This window comes from Dicentrarchus labrax, unplaced genomic scaffold (genome assembly GCF_905237075.1).
Source record: "Dicentrarchus labrax unplaced genomic scaffold, dlabrax2021, whole genome shotgun sequence".
NCBI lineage: Eukaryota > Metazoa > Chordata > Actinopteri > Moronidae > Dicentrarchus > Dicentrarchus labrax.
Genome location: NW_026136702.1, coordinates 2,049,904 through 2,073,067, shown reverse-complemented (window position 1 = coordinate 2,073,067; position 23,164 = coordinate 2,049,904). Strand labels below are relative to the sequence as shown.

General features: G+C 40.2%; 3 protein-coding genes across 3 annotated transcripts in view; 1 reads left to right on the top strand and 2 right to left on the bottom strand.

The window, feature by feature from the left end:
- The window catches only part of si:ch73-105b23.6 (fibrillin-1), a 35,315-nt gene extending 29,179 nt beyond the window's left edge, over positions 1-6,136 (bottom strand). Inside the window, exons 1-2 of the mRNA XM_051427847.1 lie at positions 6,051-6,136; positions 100-415 (exon numbers count right to left, since the gene is read on the bottom strand). Of these exons, the coding sequence (XP_051283807.1) occupies positions 100-104 (5 nt within the window). The 5' untranslated portion in view covers positions 105-415; positions 6,051-6,136. The remainder of the gene's footprint in view (positions 1-99; positions 416-6,050) is intronic.
- Positions 6,137-6,169: 33 nt separating this feature from the next.
- On the top strand, positions 6,170-8,764 carry epcam (epithelial cell adhesion molecule). Its single transcript, XM_051427958.1, has 9 exons — positions 6,170-6,338; positions 6,885-6,986; positions 7,084-7,348; positions 7,463-7,528; positions 7,614-7,680; positions 7,769-7,867; positions 7,960-8,160; positions 8,248-8,292; positions 8,391-8,764. Exons 1-9 carry the CDS (start codon positions 6,278-6,280, stop codon positions 8,412-8,414), a joined length of 930 nt encoding a protein of 309 aa, XP_051283918.1. The 5' UTR covers positions 6,170-6,277; the 3' UTR covers positions 8,415-8,764.
- Positions 8,468-23,164, bottom strand: part of plekhh2 (pleckstrin homology domain containing, family H (with MyTH4 domain) member 2) — a 32,442-nt gene continuing 17,745 nt past the window's right edge. Inside the window, exons 13-30 of the mRNA XM_051427860.1 lie at positions 22,315-22,428; positions 22,137-22,223; positions 21,871-22,029; positions 21,408-21,488; positions 21,090-21,269; positions 20,030-20,138; positions 19,331-19,443; positions 18,312-18,491; positions 17,100-17,197; positions 16,119-16,296; positions 15,256-15,411; positions 15,059-15,156; positions 14,718-14,859; positions 14,474-14,610; positions 13,536-13,665; positions 12,364-12,450; positions 11,938-12,087; positions 8,468-11,494 (exon numbers count right to left, since the gene is read on the bottom strand). Coding sequence (XP_051283820.1) covers positions 11,309-11,494; positions 11,938-12,087; positions 12,364-12,450; positions 13,536-13,665; positions 14,474-14,610; positions 14,718-14,859; positions 15,059-15,156; positions 15,256-15,411; positions 16,119-16,296; positions 17,100-17,197; positions 18,312-18,491; positions 19,331-19,443; positions 20,030-20,138; positions 21,090-21,269; positions 21,408-21,488; positions 21,871-22,029; positions 22,137-22,223; positions 22,315-22,428 — 2,385 coding nt within the window. The 3' untranslated portion in view covers positions 8,468-11,308. The remainder of the gene's footprint in view (positions 11,495-11,937; positions 12,088-12,363; positions 12,451-13,535; positions 13,666-14,473; positions 14,611-14,717; positions 14,860-15,058; positions 15,157-15,255; positions 15,412-16,118; positions 16,297-17,099; positions 17,198-18,311; positions 18,492-19,330; positions 19,444-20,029; positions 20,139-21,089; positions 21,270-21,407; positions 21,489-21,870; positions 22,030-22,136; positions 22,224-22,314; positions 22,429-23,164) is intronic.

Sequence of the window (23,164 nt, the reverse complement as noted above, 5' to 3'; positions counted from 1 at the left end):
TGAATCTTGTTAACTATAAAAAGCCTTCGGCCACCACTTAAAGAGGAATCAATGACAGACATAAAAGTACAGAATAGAGAAGCAGAGATTTTCACTCACCGCATATTTCCCCGTCTCCTGGTGGTCTCTGAGTCTTGGGGGAGAAAGTTGAAACTCCCCTCGTCTGGATCTCTCTCTCGTTCTTCTTCCCCGCTGATGTCGAACCTCTCTCCTCAAGCAGCGTCTTCCGCTTCTTCCTCCTCCACCTAGATTCCTCCACCCCTGGGACTTGTGACAATGGTCCACCTCACCATACCATGCACTGCCCTGACATCTTAAACCTCTGGGAAGGGGAACACCCATATTCCTCTGCTTATGTGTCAGCTCCCACACAATAAGCGACCAGTCCCCCTCGGGCCTTCGTTTGTTCTCCTCACTGTAGACAAGAAGACAGGACACCAGAAATGACTTTTATTCACCTGCTCATCAGGGGACAAATCTATTTTACTGTTTGATTCTTCTGTATTTGTACCAGAGCAGGGGCGTGTCTAGATTATTTCTACTGTGGTGACACAAGTGGGGCACTGACTCATGCAGAAGGTGGCATGAAGTGTGTGTTAGGTTTCAAAGGGGAGACTTTTCGGAACCTATAGAACCTATTTTCATTCAGATATCTTGGGGTCATCGCCATACTTTAGAGTGTTATTTATGCTAGAATGACATGGTTGGTACCAGCGGATGCGTTGGCTCATCTAGTTTTACAAGATATCAGTATCTTCACTCTGTCTTTAAAACGGAGTCCGCTACAGCCTCTGAAAGAAGTGGAAGACTTTAGGATTAATGGGGTGTCCAATCAGATTTCAGGGGTGACCAGTGTCCCCCCCCCCCGTGTGGATATATCCCTGATTACAGATTTCAGTTCTTATGAAAGAGGCGTGTTAAAAACATTACAATCATCTATTGATACGGGTGTAACAGTTTAACCTCTATTTGGTCAAACTCATCTGGGTATAATTACATCAGTCGATCCTATAAATGTGAACTGATTATTTTCTTTGCAATGATTGTTATTATAGGACACATTTGTGATTTTATTTTTAGTGGTTCCCAACCTTTTTCCTTAAGGGACCCCTTTTCTATCATTGGGTAAACTGACGACCCCTGAAGTGACATATTTTTATCACTATTTCACATTATATTCACTGTATAACAATAACAATATAGAACAATTAGTGAACACAATAACTGCAGGAAGTTTGTATAAAATGAGGTATTTTGAGGAATATTGAGCAGATTATTTCCTTTTTACAGTTCTCTTTTTTTGAATGTTTAACCATCATAAAGACTCATTTTATATTATCTCTTTGGTTGTGTACTTTGCTCCTGAGGAAAGCCGCTGTGTTTAACTTTATATCTTAAATAATAATCTAAACTTTAAACAGGGATTGTTCTTCACGACTAACAATCAGCGGTGCAGCATGTTTTAATGCTGCAATAAAGTGGTAAATGTAAATAACTCAACTCAACTTAACTTTATTTACATATCACCTTTCATACAAACATGCATCCCAAAGTGCTTCACAAAACAAACTGAGACAACAAATAAAAAACAAAAATGAACTACAATAAATAAAAGGCTAAAAATTAATACAATAGAAACAATAAAATGTGAAACATCCAGTCAATAGAAAGATTTTAATAAAAATCAGACAAATAATGTAAAAAAAGATTAAAACCTATTTATTTTTCTCAGAAATGAATAAAATGCTGAGATATAAATTTGCTGTAGATTTAAAAGTTTTGTTACACTCCTTAAAATCAAGAAGGCCTCACGACCCTCCGGTGAGGCTCTGGCGACCCCTAGTGGGGGTCCTGACCCCCATGTTGGGAACCACTGTATTAGATTCTACACTATAATGCAGTGAAAGTTATTTTAACTCAAAGAAATTGTTGAAACAGACCACATCGAAAAGTTTAAGTAACCCAAATTACATGTTTCAAATGACATTTCTTGATTCTTGATTAAGCAGCTTTTACTGATAATTTTAAGTGACACTAATTTAGTTTTGTAGGTTGCAGAAACATTCATGATTAAATGCTTTTTATGAGGTATTTTTATTGAGTTTTCACAGCACAAAAAAATATGTCACTCAAAATTACCAAAGCTACTTGATCAAGAATGTTTTTTCTAACTTATCTTATTGACTTGTTTCCATTCAGCCCTTCATTCAGTGTATAACACACAGAGTCATAAATCCTTGGCAGAAGCTACTGGAGCGATAAGAAACAGATACTCACCTGGTTGGGAACATTTTTATGGCCTGCTGTAAAGATTTAAGTTGGGCCTGTGTAATTGTTTACTCTTGTTACTCTTCACACTTTACACTTAAGTCATAATTGTTTTTGTTGTATGTGCTTATCAGCCTCTAAATGTCTCTAAATAAGCACAGTTTCTATTCTGCAAGTGCTGAACATAAAAGAGTCCCCAGTGTATTACACTCTTTCAGGGAAGCTTCTCTCCCGCAGTTAAAAAGAAGCGGCTGGAGAAGCAAAGCGTCATGGATGTTCAGTCTCCTCCCTGAAAACAGCAAACATTCTTCAATATAATCAAATGTTTTTGTACTGAGCAAAGTAGCATAAAAATCTCTAATGGGCCTTAAATCTAGAAAAAATGCCAAAAATGTGAGCAATCTGTTTCATATACAAGCTTATTTCAAAATAGACTTTCTTAAAATAAGTATTTTAGTGACTTTATTGAGCTCAATTTAAGAATTTATACCTTAATCTAAGATTAGACAAACACATTTCTTCAAACAGCATAAAAAAAAGTGACTTTGTCTTAAATGAACCAGAAGCTTCTTATTTTTTACAATCTTTTATTAAAACTATGAAAAACTAATCAGCTATCTATTGATATATTTTCATAAAACCAGATTTCTTTTCTAATGCAAAACATGCTTAACAATTTTATTTTTATTTTTAGACAAAAATAAGACTCATTTACCAGAAACAAGACTTTTTTACTTTCTTAAGATTTCTTTTTTCGTTTGTTCTTAGCCAACTTCTCAGTTGATTTATGAGCTCAGTAAACAGTTTCCTGATGAGTTTCTGGTCTCAGTCTCTAGTTTCAGTCTTCTTCCATACAGCATGATGTTCATTTAGTAACTGATGGTCCCATTTAGAGTAAAACAGACCATAAAGCAGGGTATGCTTTAGGGCGGGGCTACCTTGTGATTGACAGCTCATTCTCAGTGAGTCCGTCCAGCTCAACACACCAAACTCACATCAAACTGTCAAACAGTGCTGATCAGATATGGATCCAGATTTTGTTGTTGACTATTTCTCTCCTCAAATCTGTTCACAAACACATTTTACTGTTTATCCGAAACTGAGCAGCCAATGAGAGCAGCTCAACGCCCAGTACGTCACCTCCACCGACTCTGGTAAACTGTCATGGCGATGACCATAAAACCACAAACCGATGGGTTACGTCACGATAGGTTCACACCTAGCTGCAACTTTCTAGTCTCATGTTGTGACAAATGAAACAAAAAGCAAAAACAGTAAAAAATTACTGCTCCGATGCAAAACTAAGAATAAGAAAAGGACCAAAAGAATGAAACTGAGTTAAGTGTAAATAGGTAAACAAACAAGTAAACCAGATTAAAATGTATAAATAGACAAGATAAAAAAAGTGCTAAAACAGCTAAATAATAATAATACAATAAAAAAACGTAAATAAACAAATAAAGAAATGTATTAAAACCAGATTAAGTCTTGAGTTTGATATAAATAACACCACACACACAGTACAGACAACAACAGATACTGAGGAGGAGTCGTCTACAGGAAACCCTCAAGATTGTATTATAAACACACACACACACACACACACACACACACACACCAGAAAAAACACTTTTGAAAGATGGGATTAATTAAAGAAGCTCTTGAAATGCTTCCCTGGGAAATTATGTACTTCTGTGGTTTTATGGGGGCGTTATGAGCCAGACTATTTCTTGGCTTTCTTTCAGTCGAGGCAAATTCCAGAAAGTAAGCTGCACAGATCTGTAGTTAAAGACGCTGCTATTGGTCGTCTAACGTGTCTTGAGACATCCCAGGAAGACATTTAAGGTGCGGCATCGCTTCTGGTTTTTGGGGTCCTCAAATGTGCACGCGTACGTACTGTGACACAGCGACGTCCTTCCTCAGCTGTCACTGTAGGACCGCCCCTGCTGCAACAATATACAGGCATCCCTCTGCTTTTAGTAAAATATCAGTTTATGAAGCTAAAGTCCGCTCTGGACACTCTTTCCACTCCAGTATTGCCTGCTTGGTAATACTACTACTACTGCTACTACTACTACTAATAATAATAAAAATAATAACAATAATAATAACAACAATAATAATAATACTAATAATGATAAGAAGAAGAAGAAGAAAAAGAAAAACTAGTAAAAACAACAAAAACACTAAGAGCACCATCAGTAATAATAAATAGAATCAACATCCATTGATTGTTGATTGATCGATGATGAAAATATTGGTGTTGGTATCAATGTTTGTGAGAATATTTGTCAGACGCGTCATATGAGACCTGAGGCTGTGAGTCAGTGGTGTCTTCTCGACGGAGCGTGACTCACAGGGAATGTTTTCCCAGGCTGGTTTCTGTCAGGTAAGATACCTGCGCGCACACCTGATGATGTCATCGCGTCACACAGCGTGAACACAAACACAAACACACAACTTAAACATTCATAAATGTCTGAATGTAGCACAGAGTTTGAAATATGATGATATATGTCGACTAAACATTGACTTTTTATTGCCCCACATGTTGTTTTTAATAGTTTGTATACTGATAATTGTCTTTTGTTACCATGTAAAGTGCCTTTAATTACCTTTTAAAGCACTATATAAAATAAAATAATATGTTTGGAATATACAATTACACAAGTCACTATAGTCTAAAGTGATATATAACATCCTACAGGCATATTACAATGCTGACACAGAATATTTAAAGACATTTAAATATAAAAAGCCACCATAAACTATGATAATTAACATCCTGCAGGAAGATAACAGTGGTTCTTTATGTATAAAGGTCACAGCCTACAGAATAAAACATGTTTTACAATATTATGTTGTCTGTACAAAATAAACACACGCTTTATCATAAATATCAATATTTGCAAAGATATTTTAATTCAAAAACATTATTGTGGCACATCAGTTAAACATTGAATATAAATATCTAAAGGAGGCATTAGAAATCAATAAGCTGATTTATTTCTAAAGAATTAAGCCTATCTGCATATTTTTAACATGTTACTTTAAAAACTTATGTAAATTAACTGTACACTAATATAAACTGGGGTGAATCAGATACAGATAAATGGAATCAGATACAATAACTACTACTAATCTGAGTATCAAAATATTAAAGTAACTTTCTGATGCTTCTGGATTTACTTAAACTTTTATAAAACTTTATTTTTAAAGAAAAACTTTTAATGAAGCTGTGAAGATATTTTCACATCATATCCTGATTACAGTAAATCTCTGTTATTTATTTTATTGGGTCTATTTTAGTAAAAAAGAGTAACATAAATAAGAAATGATGTGAGAATACTAAATTAAAAACACTGAATTTGTCAGAATAGAAGCCTAAATACACAATACAGACAGATAATCCCTAATTTTACACAAACGTTTCACTGTTTTTAACAAAACATGAAATATCCATAAACTACGTCACTTATTAATGATAGAAAATGGCTCCCTTACAGAAAACTCATATAAACTATGAGACATTCAGATTTACTGACAAAGAATAAAACATGTCAACAGAGAGACAGAGACCAAATATGGTCATACCGGAAAAAAGGTGCGCCCCCCCTTTACGTCGCTTATGCAAATGAGCGTGACGTCATGAGGCTATTTCTCTGTATATTAATTTTTAAAACAACAAACATTAAAGAAAAAGAGGGATTTATAATCGATAATCAGCTCTACATCGATAACTTCACTTTGAGTGGCGCTCGTGTCTGTTCTGACTCCTTTACCTTTGAGTGCTCGCGCTCGGTGAGTCTCCTCAAACAGGTTTGACTGGAAGGAGGAAGAGGAGCAGGAGGAAGAGGGGGAGGAGACACACCTGCAGAGAGAAAAAGGGAAGCCTGTGCGCTCAGTCGCCATTCTTTCCTCCATCGTTGTCCTCTGCGGACAGAAAGCCAGCGACAGGAAACTTACTTTTTATTTCTTCATTGGTTTGTTTTTCAATCCATTTTTCATCATGAAGTTGTGGATTTGTCTCGTCCTCGCCTCGCTGGCGGCGGCAGCCTCAGCTCAAAGCTGTAAGTAGTTTGAATTTTTATAGAAAACTTTATGAAGCTAAAAAGAAAATACAATATTTCTGAGTTTAAGAGTTGAAGTCGCTTAATTGTGATTTTTTTGATTTTTTTATTCTATTGAATGCGCTTTAATGCTTCACACCACCGCGGGGATATTCCTTTATGTGGTGTTTCCTGTCAGACTGAAGCTCCCTCCCTTACCTTCACAGTAAATGTTAGAGGCTCTAAAGTGACTTAATGAGGCATTGTGGGATTGAAAGCAGTTTGAATCTGCTGCAGTTTCGGGTTGTAGAGTGAGAGTGGGGGTGGGGAGGATTAGTGGCGCTCTCTGGGGACATTGTCTGTTTGGAGAAACCAACGCCCAGGTGTTAGATAAACCTGCTAGTCTACCTGTCCCCTTCCTGTTGACAGGCCCGTGTTACAGACTCTGATACACCCCTCGGACTCCTTTATGTTCTCTAACTCTATCACACTGTAACGGAGAAGCATTACATATTGATATTGATCAATATCGATACTGTTCATTTAACCCTTGTGTGTCTGCTTAAGGTCAATGTGATGTGATGAAGTGGGCCACCTGTGATGGGACTCCATGTCAGTGCTACATCTTCCTCGCCAAAGGCATGAAACAAACAATCGACTGCAATAAACGTAAGTATAAGACACGTTTAGACACTTCCTTCCATTTGCCTGCGGGGGGGTTTTGTTTCCCACCTCATGATGTCACCCTCTCTGCTTCTGCCTCCAGTGATCCCCAAGTGCTTCCTGATGAAGCTTGAGATGTACAGAGCCAGCATGAACCTCAGCACCCGCACGGGCATCGGAGGAAAGCCCGTGGAGACCGCCTTCGTGGACAACGACGGCATCTACAACCCGGAGTGCGAGAGCGACGGCAAGTTCCATGCCAAGCAGTGCAACAACACTGAGGAGTGCTGGTGTGTCAACAGCGCCGGCGTCCGTCGTACCGACAAGGGAGACAAGAACATGAAGTGCGATGAGCTCGTGGAGACCTAGTGAGTATTTCAGGATCAGGGGCGGAGGAGGAGGAGGAGGATGAGGAGGTTTTAGATGCTCGACTCTCAGATGTTCACCTTTTTTTTTTTTTTTCTTTTCTTAATTTTCTCCAGCTGGGTTCGTCTTCAGCTGACACACAAACCAGTGAAAGGGGAAGTGAAGCCTGCCAATTTGAAGGCGTAAGTTTATTTAATATTCCCTATTTTTATATAAATTTAAAAAAAGAGACCATAAGATAAGTGTCATTTCTTGTCTTTAATACAGTGCCATTGCGGACGCCATTCACAAACGTTACAAGAACTTTAACAAAGACATGGTGGAAAAAGTCGAGGTGAGTGGGGGGTTGAAATTATTTTTATTAGACTGCATTAAATAAAAAAAATCACTCCACTAACGAAGCATCGTGTGTCTTCCTGCAGTACGACCCCGAGGCCCGGCTCATCGTGGTGGATGTGAAGAAGGCATTTGGTGAACGCAAGACTGACCTGACCCATATGGCGTACTACATGGAGAAAGATGTACGTTGAGTTGTTTTGTATTTTTATGTATAGACGATACACGGCTGTTGATTCCCTGACTGACCATCCTTTTCCTCTCCTCCTCCTCGCAGGTGAAAGTGCTGCCCCTCTTCAAGGACGAAGGGAACAAGTTTGCGCCGGTGGTGGACGGCCAGACGCTGGATATGGAGAATATCCTGGTGTACTATGTGGACGAGAAGGGCCCAACGTTCACCATGAAGCACCTGTCGGGCGGGATCATCGCCGTCATCGTGGTGGTGGTGCTGGCTGTGGTTGCCGGCCTGCTGGTCCTGGTGAGTCCATGTTTGTTCTCTACCTTTTTGTGTTTGGTTTAATGTTCTCAGTCAGTTCGAGGTCTAATTCTCTGTTTGTGTGTGCAGTTCTTTGCCAGGCGGCGAGAGAAGCAGCGGTACAACAAAGCTCAGGTGAGATGAACTTCCTTTCTGGGTACAAAAAGTTCCTTTTTTACTGTAAAACTGCTGTTTAACAACCTGGTTTTTTTTTTTTTTTCTTCATCATGCAGCAGAGAGAGCTGGATCCCATGTAAACTCTTCATCACAGCCTATGAAGATTAACTTTTCTTGCAGTGGGAGTGTGCCATTTTCACCATTTTACTTGAGGAACACAAATTGTAAAGGAACAATCAGCTTGCTTTTGTTTTTGTTGTGTCCATGTTGTTGGCAATACCGGTACGGCCATTTTATTTATAAATTGTGTAAAGTCCTAACGCGTCATCCAATCTATATGCCATAAAGATCTTTTTAAAAATATGCCTGGCACATTTTTATGTTTAGAACTTGTTGAATGGTTTTTAAATTCCATGTCATAGATTGTACAGTTTCTTTCTTACTAATATGTGTTTGTTGGATTGTTTTTAATAAAATTTTAAAAGACTGATTGTGTCGCAGGTTTATTTGCATTGTTTTTTTGTTTTTTTTGTCTAGTGAGTCAGAGAAAAAGTACTTTACGGGGGATGGGAAGGTGGAGGAAGTTGCTGTGGGCACCATTTTGAATGTTTTACTGCTTTACACACATTCAAAAGTGTTCTCCAGACCCGACACAAGGCTTGTCTCATGTAAAATGGCTGCTTTGTTAATAGTAATAAGCCTTTTGTTTACATGGGACCGGCTGAATGGAGGTTCACGGGTGTGGCAGTCTTGTTTTGAATATGCCACTGTTATGGTTTTCCTTTTAATGGGAACTTCAATCAAACATCTAGACAATATCTCCTCCAGCTGTTGTGAAATATGTGTTTGAGCTGTGGAATGTGTAAGTATTGGTGATACTGGCTCACCTGAGACTACCTTGCTATATGACAACACCTGTTAGAAGGAGGGAAGTTAGTCATTTCAAAGCTGTATGTCTGAAAACCATCTGGTATTGCGCTCAACCTGTCGGTCAGGTTCTGGCTTCGTAGTGATTGGACACATTGAGTATGTACACAACACGAATGCTGAGAAACTGGAGTTGGGTGAAAAGTCAAAGTCCAGTGTCGCTGAAGCAGCATAAAAAGAGTGAGGTGGGGAACTGGAAACAGGTGTTGTGGCACTGAGCAGAAAAGGAGGTTGAAACTCTGTTTCCTGTCACAACATGATCCCAGCGTTCACTGAGGCTGCGCTGTAGCTGAAGGCAGTCCCTGTTTAACCTTTACGCCACAGTGAGGTCCCGCTGAAGGTTAAAACTCTTTATTTTTCACGCTACGCAATGAGAACAATGTATTCTAGATGTTTAACTTTATTTTGTATATACGTGCAACACATTTTATTTTACAGAGATGAATACAGACTTCCTGTTTGGCTTGTTACCACAGTTTTGATATTTATATCAATCATTCGTCTATATGTCTAACCCGCCTCACCCACTTTTTTCTCTCCCGCCACCCCTCCCCCCTGCGTCTCCATAGCAACACAGGGACAAAAGCATGCCTCTAACTAGTTCAGACAAGTTAGGTATCATATATCCTTCCACCTCCCCCTTTCTCCCTCTCTCTCTTCCTGTGAAAGACTATAGGAATGAAGGTGTGTCACTTGCCGTCAGGCACCTGCTGCAGGTATCAGCACGTCAGTTACGCTCACACCAATGAGGAAGCAGGACGCCGGCTTTCTGGTGACGCTGAGGAAAAAATGGAGTGTTATGGTTTCTACAGCTTCCCACGGAGGCGTTGATCATCCAAAAAAGCAGCTTGTTTGCTGTAGTTTATTCAAGCATTTGACTTGCAATAATTATATTCCAAGGATGATTTCATATGACAAATAAATATAACACCTGACAATACTCACTCTGTCTGTACAGGCTTAAGATAATACTGGGAGGGGGAAAAAAGTACCTTAGATAAAAAAAAAAGTCCTGTTTTTCCAGTTAAATGGGTCACCACAGTATATCTGACCCCGCTGTCATTATTCTGTCTAAGAAAACAGAAAACACTTCTCCTCCTTCAACAATTACCAACACATTTCCCAATCCTCTTCTTCTAAATGTACACAAACACAGGGTTTATCCCCTCTTTCATACCCTAACCCTGCTCTCTTTGTAAAGTCATGTGAAATATACAGAGGAGGCATTATATCTGCTGCTTCATTACTTCATTATTCTATAAGTAACAAAACAGAACTTCTCCCTCATCAAACCATTACCACATCCTCTTACCCTCTTCCTCTTAATGAACATACACAATCACATTATATACCCCTCTCATAACACCTCTCTTTGTAATGTCATGTGATATATACGGAGGAGGCATCTTGCTGAAAGGTTTGTACACGATTAAAGTTTCACCACTCTCCTGGCTATTCAGTAACTGAGAGCACACAAGGTCCAAACTGGTTTCCCCTTATGAACGTCATTCACACCTTTTGCACTGCAAACTGCGGGCAGTTGCTTCATACGCATTTTCATATTTAAACAAGTCTTTAACACAACTTCTGTATGACTGCATTCTTTTTTAAGGTGGAAATAATAAAATGAACTTAAATCAGCATCTTTACAAAAGGGAACGTACCACACACCCTGAACACACAGGTGAATGAGACACCTCAGCTCGGTCGGTCAATAAATGCTGTTGACTTTTTCTCTTTGGAGTCAGCACTTAAAAGCAACACATTCATCAGGCAGACCAAAAAAAAGTCCTCATTGTTGTTTCTAGACACCTTTGTACCCTGTTTATACAACCTACGGCTCCAGTTTCAGACCCAAAATGTCACACGCTCTCTGAGGAAGGCACTTTTCAGGAGCTTAAATCCTGAATGAGGAACCGCTGGACCCTCAGCTGGTCAGTCATATCAAAGAATACCAAACATGATGGAGGAGGGAGCCACTTCCTGTAGGCTCACCAGAAATTCACCACAATTTAATCTGACATCAGACAAACCTACAGGATGTGGCTGATAAGAAAGAAGGGCTGTGCGACTGGAATCAGCTGCTGTCATTGACAGGGATGTTTTTTCACAGCAGCGTGGGGGCCTTGCTGGGGCGTCCCAGGGCTGGCGGGGACTTGCTCCTCAGCTCTTTGCTCTTCAGGCTGATTGGCTGAGCCACCATGAGAGCCGGGGCGGAGAGGTGGTGGGCGGCGGCCTTCTGCTGGTGAGCGCTGTTGATGTAACTGGAGATGAGGAGGGTGATCTCCCTGATCTGTTGATGGAAGCAGAGCGGAAAGAGACGTCGGTGCGTGTATTCACCCTTATTATGGTGTGTTTCTGCTGATCGAGACACCTGAAGATTTGCAATATATTTGTCAATTTAGAATACTTTAATGTCATGGACACACAAGTGGTTCCTCAAGGGGGCAACGATACCGATACTTTAAGATTAAAACTATTAGACAGGATTTTGTGACATCGAACAACTTAAAATTCCTTAATTATTTACTTTTCTTGCCATGAATTAGATGGGAGGATTACTGCTATTCTCAGGACTCAAGACTTGAAACAGGGGGAAACCGGTATCCTTGCTAAACTAAGCTAACAGGTGAAGTCAGTACTGGTCAACTGCTGTTACCAAGTCCATGAACAAACTGTATGAGGAGAACTGTACAGCAAAGATTTTCATTTTGTTGAATATGACCTGTCACTTACCTTAGAGACGTCCATAGCAAACAGATGTTTCTCCGTAGGTTTGTCTTTGCTCGTGTTGGAACCGATGCTCTGTCCCACGACCAGCATGAAGTCCTGTTTGCAGCCTCCAAACGTCATCAGGTTCTTGTAGGGGTGGGACACCAGCGGTTTCTGAACACACACGTATTTATATCACCATAATGTTTCTGCTCTGATAAAGAGAACAACTAAACTCACCCGACTAATCCCCATATATTGTATTCATGTTTACATCTTGTGTCCTCAGAGTTCCCACGTACAATATGTGCTTATTGCTTATCTTCACAGGTTGCATGAATACCACCTCTGTTCTCAGTAAGTTTAAACAGGAAAATCAAGTCAATAAAGGGAAGAAATCACGTCAACAGCTGCAGGGAGTTACACAGACATGTACTCAGAGACACTTACAACAGAGTTGTGCTCCAGAACACTGATACCATCTTCATGCACAGCCAGCCAAACACGGACACGCTGCTCTGGAGACGGCGTGATGGACTGAAAACCACAACCAGAAACAGGAAGTGAGATAAATAAATCTTAAATACATTTTCAAAAAAGTAAACATGATAAGACGCTAGAATTTATTATAGGCTCCCCTTAAAATTCAGAATAGAATTTAAAATCCTCCTCCTCACCTATAAAGCTCTTCATGGTCAGGCCCCTTCATATCTTAAAGAGCTCATAGTACCCTATTACCCCTCTAGAACACTACGTTCTCTGAATGCTGGGCTACTTGTGGTTCCTATAGTCTCTAAAAGTAGAACAGGAGCCAGAGCCTTCAGTTACCAAGCTCCTCTCCTGTAGAACCAGCTTCCAGTTTTGGTTCAGGAGGCAGACACCCTCTCCACATTTAAGAGTATGCAAACGGCATACTAACACACAGCATATGTTATACACTCCAACAACAAAAGGAAGAGAGAAAATAATCATAAAATCAACCCTGAAGTGAACTGTATAAGATAAGATTCACTCACTACAGCAGCTCAAGACACAACACGACAGATAAGAAAATACACATGAAATAAAAACAGAATAGAAAAATACAAGATACAATGAAAATAGAATAAGAGAATAAGAGTTGTATTTGCATATGGAACATTGCAGGAGCTAGTGGCATGGTATACAAAGAAATAATTGCACAAAATACATATATAGCAGTATAGTTGGGCTATGAATACACAGTACAGGTCTAATACTAATCATGTGCGTGCAGGAAATGATATAAATACATGTATGTGAGACTGTACAGTACGAGAGTGCATTAGAATATTAAATAGAGCAGCTGCTCAGGGACATATCACTGTGTCCTCACTGAACCGGGGACACCACGTGGACGTACTGAATGTTTTGGATTAAATTTATTAAAGATGGTGGACTATAATTCTTTCAAGACAATTTTCAAAACATTTAATCTCAAGTACGACAATCACTGTAATTCAATCAACCTGCAGCGTGTGTTCAGAGGTTAAGTATACCGAGACTTTATTTAGTTTGTATGTCGCCCTTTGTTTGTTCGACACTGTATCGTTTCTTTAACGTGAGAGCAAATAACTCGGCTGATGATAAGACAGTTCACCTACCTCTGCTTCGAACAGTTTGGCGCCAAAGAAAGGCCACTTCCTGGCAACGGTCAGGTAGATCCTGACACACTCTGGTGAACTTCGACCCCTGAGGGAGGCCCAGCGGGCGGAGAGGCGCTGCAGCAGTTGTCTGAGAGGAGGGAATTAATTTGATTACCACAATCTGTCAGGACAACAGTGTTCATTAGAATCTGGTTGTGATGCATTCAAAGACTCCTGTTGGTTAATTCTACCTCCTCCTGGCAAAATAAATATATATACACTGTATGTTTCCACAACATGAGAGATCTGATTGGACTGGGTGAGCATGGACAGGATGATGATGGGAAATTAAGGGGTTAACTGCTGAACAGCTTCCTGTCATGTAAAACTAAAGTTTATGACTGTGATCGCAGATCATAACAATATAACTGAGTTCATATGCAAAAGAGGGAGAATATACGGTACGATGTTATTGCCTTAAAAAACACTCAGATACGTTTATCCTGGAGGATCGCGTTGTGTTTGATCTCAGATAGATACATATAGTCCTTATCAAACATTGCAATAAATACATATTCATTAATAAATGTTGAGGATAAACACAATAAGGTTGGAAAAATAACTTGACTTTAACTGACTGCAGATGTGACGGGGAAAACAAAGATTCTGTAAGTTATTATAATAAGAAACACGCTAAAGTTTGTACAGAATACAGTTTATCTTTATGGATTATATTGATGCCGAATTGACAACAAGACTGTCGACAAATGAAGTCCTGTAGCTCGAGTTTGTAGAGTTACCTGTTTTTAAGGACACATTAGGAATTGTTAAAATGTGATATTTCTTAAAGGGAGTTTGGTGCAGGGAGCTTTCAGTTGAATTCCAATTCCTTCCAGCAACAAGTAAAATATGATTTGTGTAATTTTAAAAGTTTGAAGTATAACTATCATGCGTACCTGAGCTGCTCCTCAGATGTGGTCCGGCGGTAATGTTTAGGGTAGAATCTCTCCAGAACCTGTTTCAGGGTTTGGTTAGACTTGGTCGGGGCTGATCCAGGAGCCGAGAAGGGACGCTCAAAATCCCCAAACTCCACCTGAACACAGACACATATAAGTGTTAAATTATACAACAGTTTGTTGCTACTCCTTCTTCCATTAAAGGCAGCACGAACTGTTCAAAGATGTTTTTAACTTTTCAGACCTGGGCCAGCAGGGCAGCCATCTCCAGAGCCAGCTCCTTGTTGACGGGGAAGTGTCCCGCTACGATGGCCTCATTTGTCTGATAAGCCAGCAGCAACCTCTCCCTCTCTGACTCCCCCCTGACCTGGAGAGAGAAGTAGAGTCTGGGGAGGGAAAGATAAAGATGAGAGGTGGTAAAAGTGAAACAGAAGCAGATAGAAAGAGAGATGTTGGGAAATAATGGATGGAACATAATTGAACCTCCTCTGTTTGCTTGTGTTCTATTTTTAGAACAAATTAAAGACACATTCATTCCTGAGTACACTTCTCTGTGAGATATAAGCCTTTAAGAAAAGGCTCTACCTGTTCTTGTAGGTGAGGCGGACGGTCCGAGTGTTTTCAGACTTGCCGGTGTGCTGCTCCTTCGAGGCTAGCTCCCACTTGGAGATAATGTCACAAATCTGCAGCTCGTATGAGGAAGACAAGTTTGTGTTAAGAAAATTGAACACTTCGTTATATATATATTATATAATAATCATCTGGTGAATAAAAAGAAGCACCTTGATGCCTCCTTGCAGGCAGTGCTCCAGCTCTCGTCCAGTGGGGTCGTCAGTGTACAGGCTGAACCCAGACAGCCCCGTCTTCCTCATGCCGGTGTCCTGGTTGAGGCGACACTGGAACTCGTCCACTGTGGTCGAAGCATCGAAGCTCACCACCTGTGGGAATGTGATTAAATGCAGAAGATGACAGGGTTCCCACTCTTTTTAAGAAGTCTTTTCCAGGAGCTTTCCAGGACATTTTTCTTGACATATCTTGCTCATAAACAGTCATATTGTTGTTGTAGGTCTAGCATTGACTTTAAATCCAGTTTAATGCCTAATTTTTTAACGATGAAGTGTTTTATTGCGATACTGAAAAGTTTGTTCTGCTCGGCAGAGTTTGTTTGTATACTCTAGATTAAAGAGATGTGTTTAAGTGCTTCTCTTTTTAGAATCCTAAAAAGCTGCAGGACCGGGCAGGAGAAGGAAAGATGATCGGCTTCCAGCAGCCTGGTGTTGCTTCCTTACAGTACTTTGCTTGGACAATAATAGCTATTATGAAGAAACATACTTGAATTTCCTGAGCATATTCTCTCCTAAATAATGAAGTTGTAGTTTTCCATGCTTTGCAAACTTACGTCCTTCCATAAGTTTATGTTTTACGTGTCTTATGTAAGCATCTAGGCTATGATGTCAGGACTTTCTGCACCGACTGGGAGAGACCAAAAACACAAACACCCCTACAGAGGAAACCCTGACTCAGAGCTTACAGGTAGATGGTGGAGCAGTCAAGAATGTGAGCGTGACGGATAAACACTGGATGGATGTGTGTTAACAGTGTGTGCTTTGTGTGCTTTGATGTAAGAGACTCAAACTGTTGTTACCTGGTAGGTGCTATTGAGGAAGTGAACAGGCACGCTGAATGGCAGGGAGTGATGATAGGGATTCCTCAGCAGGATGGACAGGATCTCCATACGGGACGGCCGGGCCTGCCTCTCGCCCTTCTGCTGGGTCCGCTCCATGGAGCGCTGGCAGTAGATGGCGTACTTACCCACCTCAGTCCTGAGAACAGAGACGATGAGACGGCGTATAAGTGGTGTGTACATCATACCGTCACCTTCTTCACAAGTTCACTAAATGTTAAATCAAGTTAGTTTTCACCATTTATCTATGTTAATATATGTATGGAGAATAATGTTCATTTAGGAGCTTAGGGAGTGCTTTAAAAACATAATTAAATATATAAACAATAAATACCAAAATTACAACTATAACAGCAGAATAGAAGCCTCCAAATATACAAATAAAATATGTACAATAAGGCAAAAAAAATCTTGTCCAGGGAATCTGCAAGTTAACAGTGACACAGGATTATATTTTCAATGTGCAAGATAAAATCGAAGCGAAGTGCATTAATGGAGCAAATATATTCAGGGCGGGTGGTGGGAGTCAGTGTCAGCTGCAACATTATCTTTATTAAAAAAAAAATCTGAAAATGTCTCTATAGATAAATATAATAATAAGATTTCATCTGGTGAACATTATTATGATAAAATAATTGTACATTCCTATCAATATTGTATTTCAGCTGCTTGAATGTTGTATTTATATATATTTTTCTCTTTTTATTATATTTATAAAGGGGAGCCATTGTTGACTTCAAACCTCTCCTGCTTTATATATACACTGCATGTGCAAATAAAAACTTATAAAATAACTGTGGAGTTGTTTGTTTGACCTACAAAATATAAAAATGTAAGTAATAACATTTCAGTAGTTTCTAAATGACGGTGTTTTCCATAGTTACTGTATGTTGTCCTTTGTGACGTTTAGTGCCTTGGTTCTTCGTGCTAACGTTCTCTCACCTGGAGTCGGCGTGTCTGTTGAGGTGAACCTGGAGCAGCCAGAGGAACGGGTGCTGAGGCAGAAACAGGCCCACACACAGGGCGAGAAACTGCCAGCCCTAAAGAATGACACACACACAGTCATAAATGGGTGAGGTGGTTCTCAACCTCGGGGTAGGGATCTCCAGTAGGGGTCGCCAAAGCGTCACATACCTTCCTGATTTTAAGGCGTGCTAGAAAATGTGAAACATATACACAGTGTCTCAGCATTTGGTTCACTTCTGTGGAGAAAAGTAAATGTAGATTGTCTGACAGAACAATGGTCAAGTGTCTGCGAGAAGAAAACACTGAATCTGTCAAAAAAGAAGCTTATTAAGTCTGTATGATTGTAACAAATGATAAAAATAAATACATAATACAGATAAAAAGTTCCCTAAACAGGAAATAATCTGCCCAAAATTCCTCTAAACTCGTTTAACACGAACTTCCTGCAGTTACTGAGTTCCCTGTTTTAAATTTAATATGAAATATCCATAAAATATGTCACCGGGTCAGATTACTGAATGATAGAAAAAGGAAGGAATAAGGTGGATCAGGAAGTTGTCTGTATACAAAGCTTCAAGAAGTTCCTCCTTTGATTCTGTTAATCAGCCTCACTGAGTTCACTGGTGTTCACACAGAGGAGCTGCAGGGTTCTGTTATTATTACGCATCCTGTTGACATGATCACACTTCACACTTTATCTAACTTTACTGTAATTTCCCACTATAATCTGTAAACAGAGGACTAAAAACTCCTTTGGTCCTCGTGCAATAATCCTGCTTAGCATCTTATTTTAGCATCTTGCACTTGTAATTGCAGCATTGTTGTTGTGGCATTATTGTGGGCTGTGTATTTCTATGGACAGGAATCTATTTGTTTTTGTCTGTACTTGTACTTTGTCTGTTCTCCCTCTGCTGGTGTTTCTGGTATATCTGGTTATTGCATATGTGACTTCAGGTTGACAGCTGATGGAAAGTTTCTGGTCGTTAAAAGCAGGAGTAGATTTCAGCCTCTTTTCTGAGAGGAACTTTTGAGGACTTTCTCTCACATAAAAGCTTTTGGTAAACAACATAAAGGAGAGACAAGATTCTCCCAAGTACAGTTTGGAACATTTTCAGACACCCTGTACTTCCGGTGGTTCCCAGTCAGCAACGTGTGCTGCTGCTGCCACCGTGTGGTGAGGATGCCAACCTGCAGGGGTCCTGGATGGCCGTGTGGCTGCCTCCTGCGGGTCTGCTTGATGAGCTGGCAGAAGAACTCGTTCTGGAGCTCGGGGTGGGCCAGACACACCTGCAGGGCACTCTGGGCCAGTGAGACGTGGTAGTCGATGGCCGGAGCGTCGATGGCCACGTTGATGAACAGCTGACACGTCTGAGGAGAGAGGGGACGAAGGAGGAGGAGGAGGAGGAGGAGGAGAGATAGTCTGTGCTCGTGATACATTGTTTAGATTAAAGCTACAGGAAACTTTAATCTGTTATTAAGATAGATTACAGATTTACTTGAGTTACATGTGCAGCACAGGGCTCTAAAGTTATATAGAAAGAATAAAGAAATAGGGGTTGATCAGTGTCACCATTCTCATATTTCTGACATCTGTCACTGTTTCTGGAGTTAAGACTTATTTTTCTGTTTTGGTCGTCTGGCCGACGTATACTAATTTCATCGCTGTGGTGAAGCATATGCGATGTTTGTGTTTATTAATCAACCTTTTACTACGAGCTGACAGAAGAGGAAAACAGTTTGGTTTTATCTCCACTTCCTTTCTTACTTTCTGCTGTTCATTTTTAGAAGGTAGGTCAGCTCAGTTTATCTGCTCCACACCAAACTCCATTCTAAAAACAGCTTTTTTATGGAAGCGACAGTAAAAACTTTATTTCCACCATCACTGAGACTCTTTACGAGAGTGTTTGACACAGATACACATACTGGCTGTCCAGGTGCCTCGGTTTACCATTTTTATCCTCTCTGCATATGACCTAAAGCCACAGATCTCTTCTTTTACGGTCCTTCGTTTTTTGGGGAAGTAAAACTGTAAACTTTTTTATTTGTGTAAAATGAGACGCAGAAGCTTCCAATAGTACCACTATTTACAGCGATTATTTCACCCAAAAGGGGCATTCTGTTTTCTCATCTACAGAGGCTCCTGGACCAAACTGCATATCAATGCTATGCATATGTGTGTGTGTGTGTGTGTGTGTGTGTGTGTGTACCTTAAAGAGTTTAACAGCCTCTGTCTGCAGAGCTTGTGACGGCAGCGTGGTGAGAGGAGACGTCAGAGCTTCCTTACTGAAACACAACATAGGATGTCTCCAGCTCTGAGAGTCTGAAAGACAAAGAGGCAGAAGAGATGACTGTGGTTCAAATGTGCTCCATACAAAAGGAAAAAGTTAAGACACTAAGAGAATTTATTTATAAGAAATCTTAGCTCTCCTTCATGGCACCCTTGGCTGTTCTCACCACAGCCAAGTGAGTGGAGCTAAAGCCTCCGGCGAATCAACTACAGTTTTCCTCGAACTGTAACAGTAACTTGGCCACAGCTCATAAATAACAATTCAAATCAGGGAGGATTTATTTTGTTTTACAGCGTTAGCCTAGTGAAAGAAGTGGAAAGAGAGTGTTGCATGTACAATTAACATCACTGTGCATGTATCAACCACAACAACAAATGAAATGTAATCATTAACAGGCTCTATGAATGTCTGACCATCTACAACATTTACAAAATAGACAAAAGGTCGCTGCAAGTGGTGTAAACAGCTCAGATGATGGGATCAAATGAATTTCGTTCTGTATGTAACAGAGTTTTTTTGCTATAGCAGTTATGATTGGGATGCATGAAACTAGCATGTCAGCTATTAGTAAAGCACAATTAAAGACACAACAGAAAATAAATAATTAGTGGGACTCACTTGGATCTCCATCCAGCTGGAAGAGTTTTCCCACCAGTTGTTCGAACTCCGTGCCGACTTTACCCACCGTGCTCCCCGCTGCCACAGACAGATGGTACAGCCACGAGTCCTGCAGACACACACACATTAATGTCAGCGATACCAGAGGCTCATCAAATAAACAGACCAACAGCACAACACATTCTGTGACTGACAATGTGAGGACTTATGATACATTCTTAGTTTAAACTTTAATCAGCTTTGGCCTGTATAAAGAGTTATAATATATCCTTAAAATGTTTTCAAATCTACCACTAAATTCACTGCAAACTTTTTTGTCATCATGAAAAACACTAAGAAGACATTGAACTGCGTCTTTTTGATAAGTTGCACTTAATGAGAGGTAATTTAATGAGACACTCTTATTCATTCGTTATCTGTGGCAGGGAGGCAATCTCTTTTTTATAAACCACAGCCACAAGAAACTGGATCATTATTAGGCTGTATGCATGGGGATGATGATGAGACTTTCACTTGCTGCTCTGGAAAAAATAGACGCAATGCAGAAAAGATCACTGCAGTCAGTTCCTCTTTACATCTGGTGAACCTGCTTTAAAATGTTTATCCCACCGACAGTTGAGTTTCAAACAAAAAAGCAGCACCTATAGGTTTACGTATATATGAGTGAGGGGCTAAAATACAAAAATTTCCAGGACAACATAGATTATTTCCAGGATATTTGGTCATTTTATTCAAATTCCAGGTGTTTCCATGACTGGGAAATCTAGTGTCTAAATTTCCAGGTCTTCCAGGCTTTCCAGGATGCTGTTATGATTGGTAAAAACACAAGCAATGCAAGACTCAAGACAGGATCTTGATAAGAGAAAAAAGGCAGTCTATATTTGCCAAAATGGTTCAGAAAAAGCCAAAAACAGGAAGTAAAGTAGAACAAGACATGAAAGGAGCAAAACTACAAAATAAAATAGGAAATAACCAACGGAAACCCAAAACGTATCTAACATAAATGTATCTTTCTAGCAGACATGTATTGGGTCGGCACTCAGTATCGAGTGAGGCTGACCTTTTCGTGGCGGGACTCGATGAGCAGGTAGGTCGGGCCTTGCTCCTGCGGATGGATGACGATGGTGAAAGGTGCCGCCTGCAGGCCCCGCCCACACGCCTTCAGGTCATCGTCTGAATCTCTTGACCGGTCTACCTCCTCCACCCCGGCTTCCCACAGCTTGATCTGACCCAGGGGGAACTGGGAACACACACATGAACACACACACACACACACACACTCAAATAATAGTTTTCAGTACGTCACTTTAGGTAAAACATCAAAGATCTTCCTCTATGTCCTGTAAATATTAAGAAAGAGTTTATGTTAAAATCTTACCTTGTCCTCTTGGCTGCGGAAATAGTACAAGGTTTTGCCAATCAGAGCACACCAAACCCGCTTAGAGTAACCGTGCTTCACCTGAAACAGAAGAAATGCAACCACAGTGACAGTATAACAGTTAACAGGCAGACAAAACCTTGGTTAGTTATGTGAGGGTTCCCACTCTTTAAGAAATCATTTTCCAGGGCATTTTCCATGAGTTTTTCTTGACAGTAAAGGACAGGACACAAACAAATTGACCTTTTTCACAGCAGCCATTTTGACATGAAACAGTAGGGTAAACGCAGGTCAAAAGGATAAAATACAACAAAAATTTTCCAGGGCAACACAGATTATTTCCAGGATATTTTGTCATTTTAATAAATTTTCAGGTGTTTGTGTGAAGTGTAGGGAACCCTGTATGCAGTTTGTAAAATCATATTTTTTTCAGTGCAAAGGTAAATTTAATAAGCTGTTGGACCTTGACGAGCAGTCCCTTCATGCCGGGTCGAATATCCGGCTGGGTGAAGAGAGGACTGGCGGCTTTCACCCTGAGCACGCTCTGCAGCACCCTGAGCCACTCCTCCAGCAGGTTGGGAGAGTCCGCCTTCAGGTAGTACACCCGCTTCCCCGTCACTATCTACACAACAAGGACAAGGAGTGAGGGTGAGGATGAGCGAGGGAATCAGAATCATCTTCCTCCAGGTCTGACTACATGTCATTTTGTTAGAATAGACGTTCGGATACCTGGAGAACTTGTTTTCCCTCGCCGCGAGCGATGCTGCTGGTGGCGTTGACCTCGATCTGACCCTGAGGCTTCCTGATCACATCGCTCTGTGGGAGAATGATTACATTACATAGATACATGTTTACGTATACATTTAATGAAACAAAATGAATGAAAAACATGTTGTATAAAACCCACAGGTGATTTATAGTAGAGCAGCTCTCCGTCTTTGAGGACAAACCAGCGTCTCTTCCATGTCTTCTTCCAGGTCTTCACCATCTTCAAGAGGTAGCCTGACTTCTCCATCGGTTCCTACAACAACAACAACAACAACAACAACAACACTTATCATTTATAGACTCCACAGTGCATGGGTTATTAACCATTTTAACCAATTACTTTGACTTTATGTCTAAAATAAAGTTTATTTAGGCTTTTATATGTGGGAAAAAAACAATGCACAAACAGAAATAAGAATATAAATAAACAAAAGTAAATGTGTAAGGGTAAGTAACGAAATAATGTATTTTGAACGTCACTGTTTGCCTTTATTATCATCACAATCATTTTCCAATCTTTTAAAGGACCAGTGTGTAGGATTTAGTGCCATCTAGTGGTGAGGTTGCAGATTGCAACTCTGTCACATCAACCTCCCCTTCCAACAGCAAAAGAGAAACTACTTATGGACAAAATTGTACAAGAAACTAAATATGGACTTTTAGCAGATACAATCTCAAACTTCACACCTTTAAAGGACCAGTGTGCAGGATTTAGTCTGGTGTCTGTATTTGACGTCCTTGGAATGAGAACAAGCTGTGAAACACATGATAAATGGAAAATGCTCCTATCTAGATGTTTGGTTTGTGTCTTGCGTCCCTGTTTCTACTTTATTTTACTGTTTCATGTTTGCTTCCAGCTCTATAGGAGTCGTGTAAGTCACTGCTGATGAAAACTTACATTCAGGTGATTACACACTATGTTACACACTGGACCTGAAGTTCTGATCAATTTAATAGCTTTGAAAGATTTAAAAGATAAATGTTCTGGT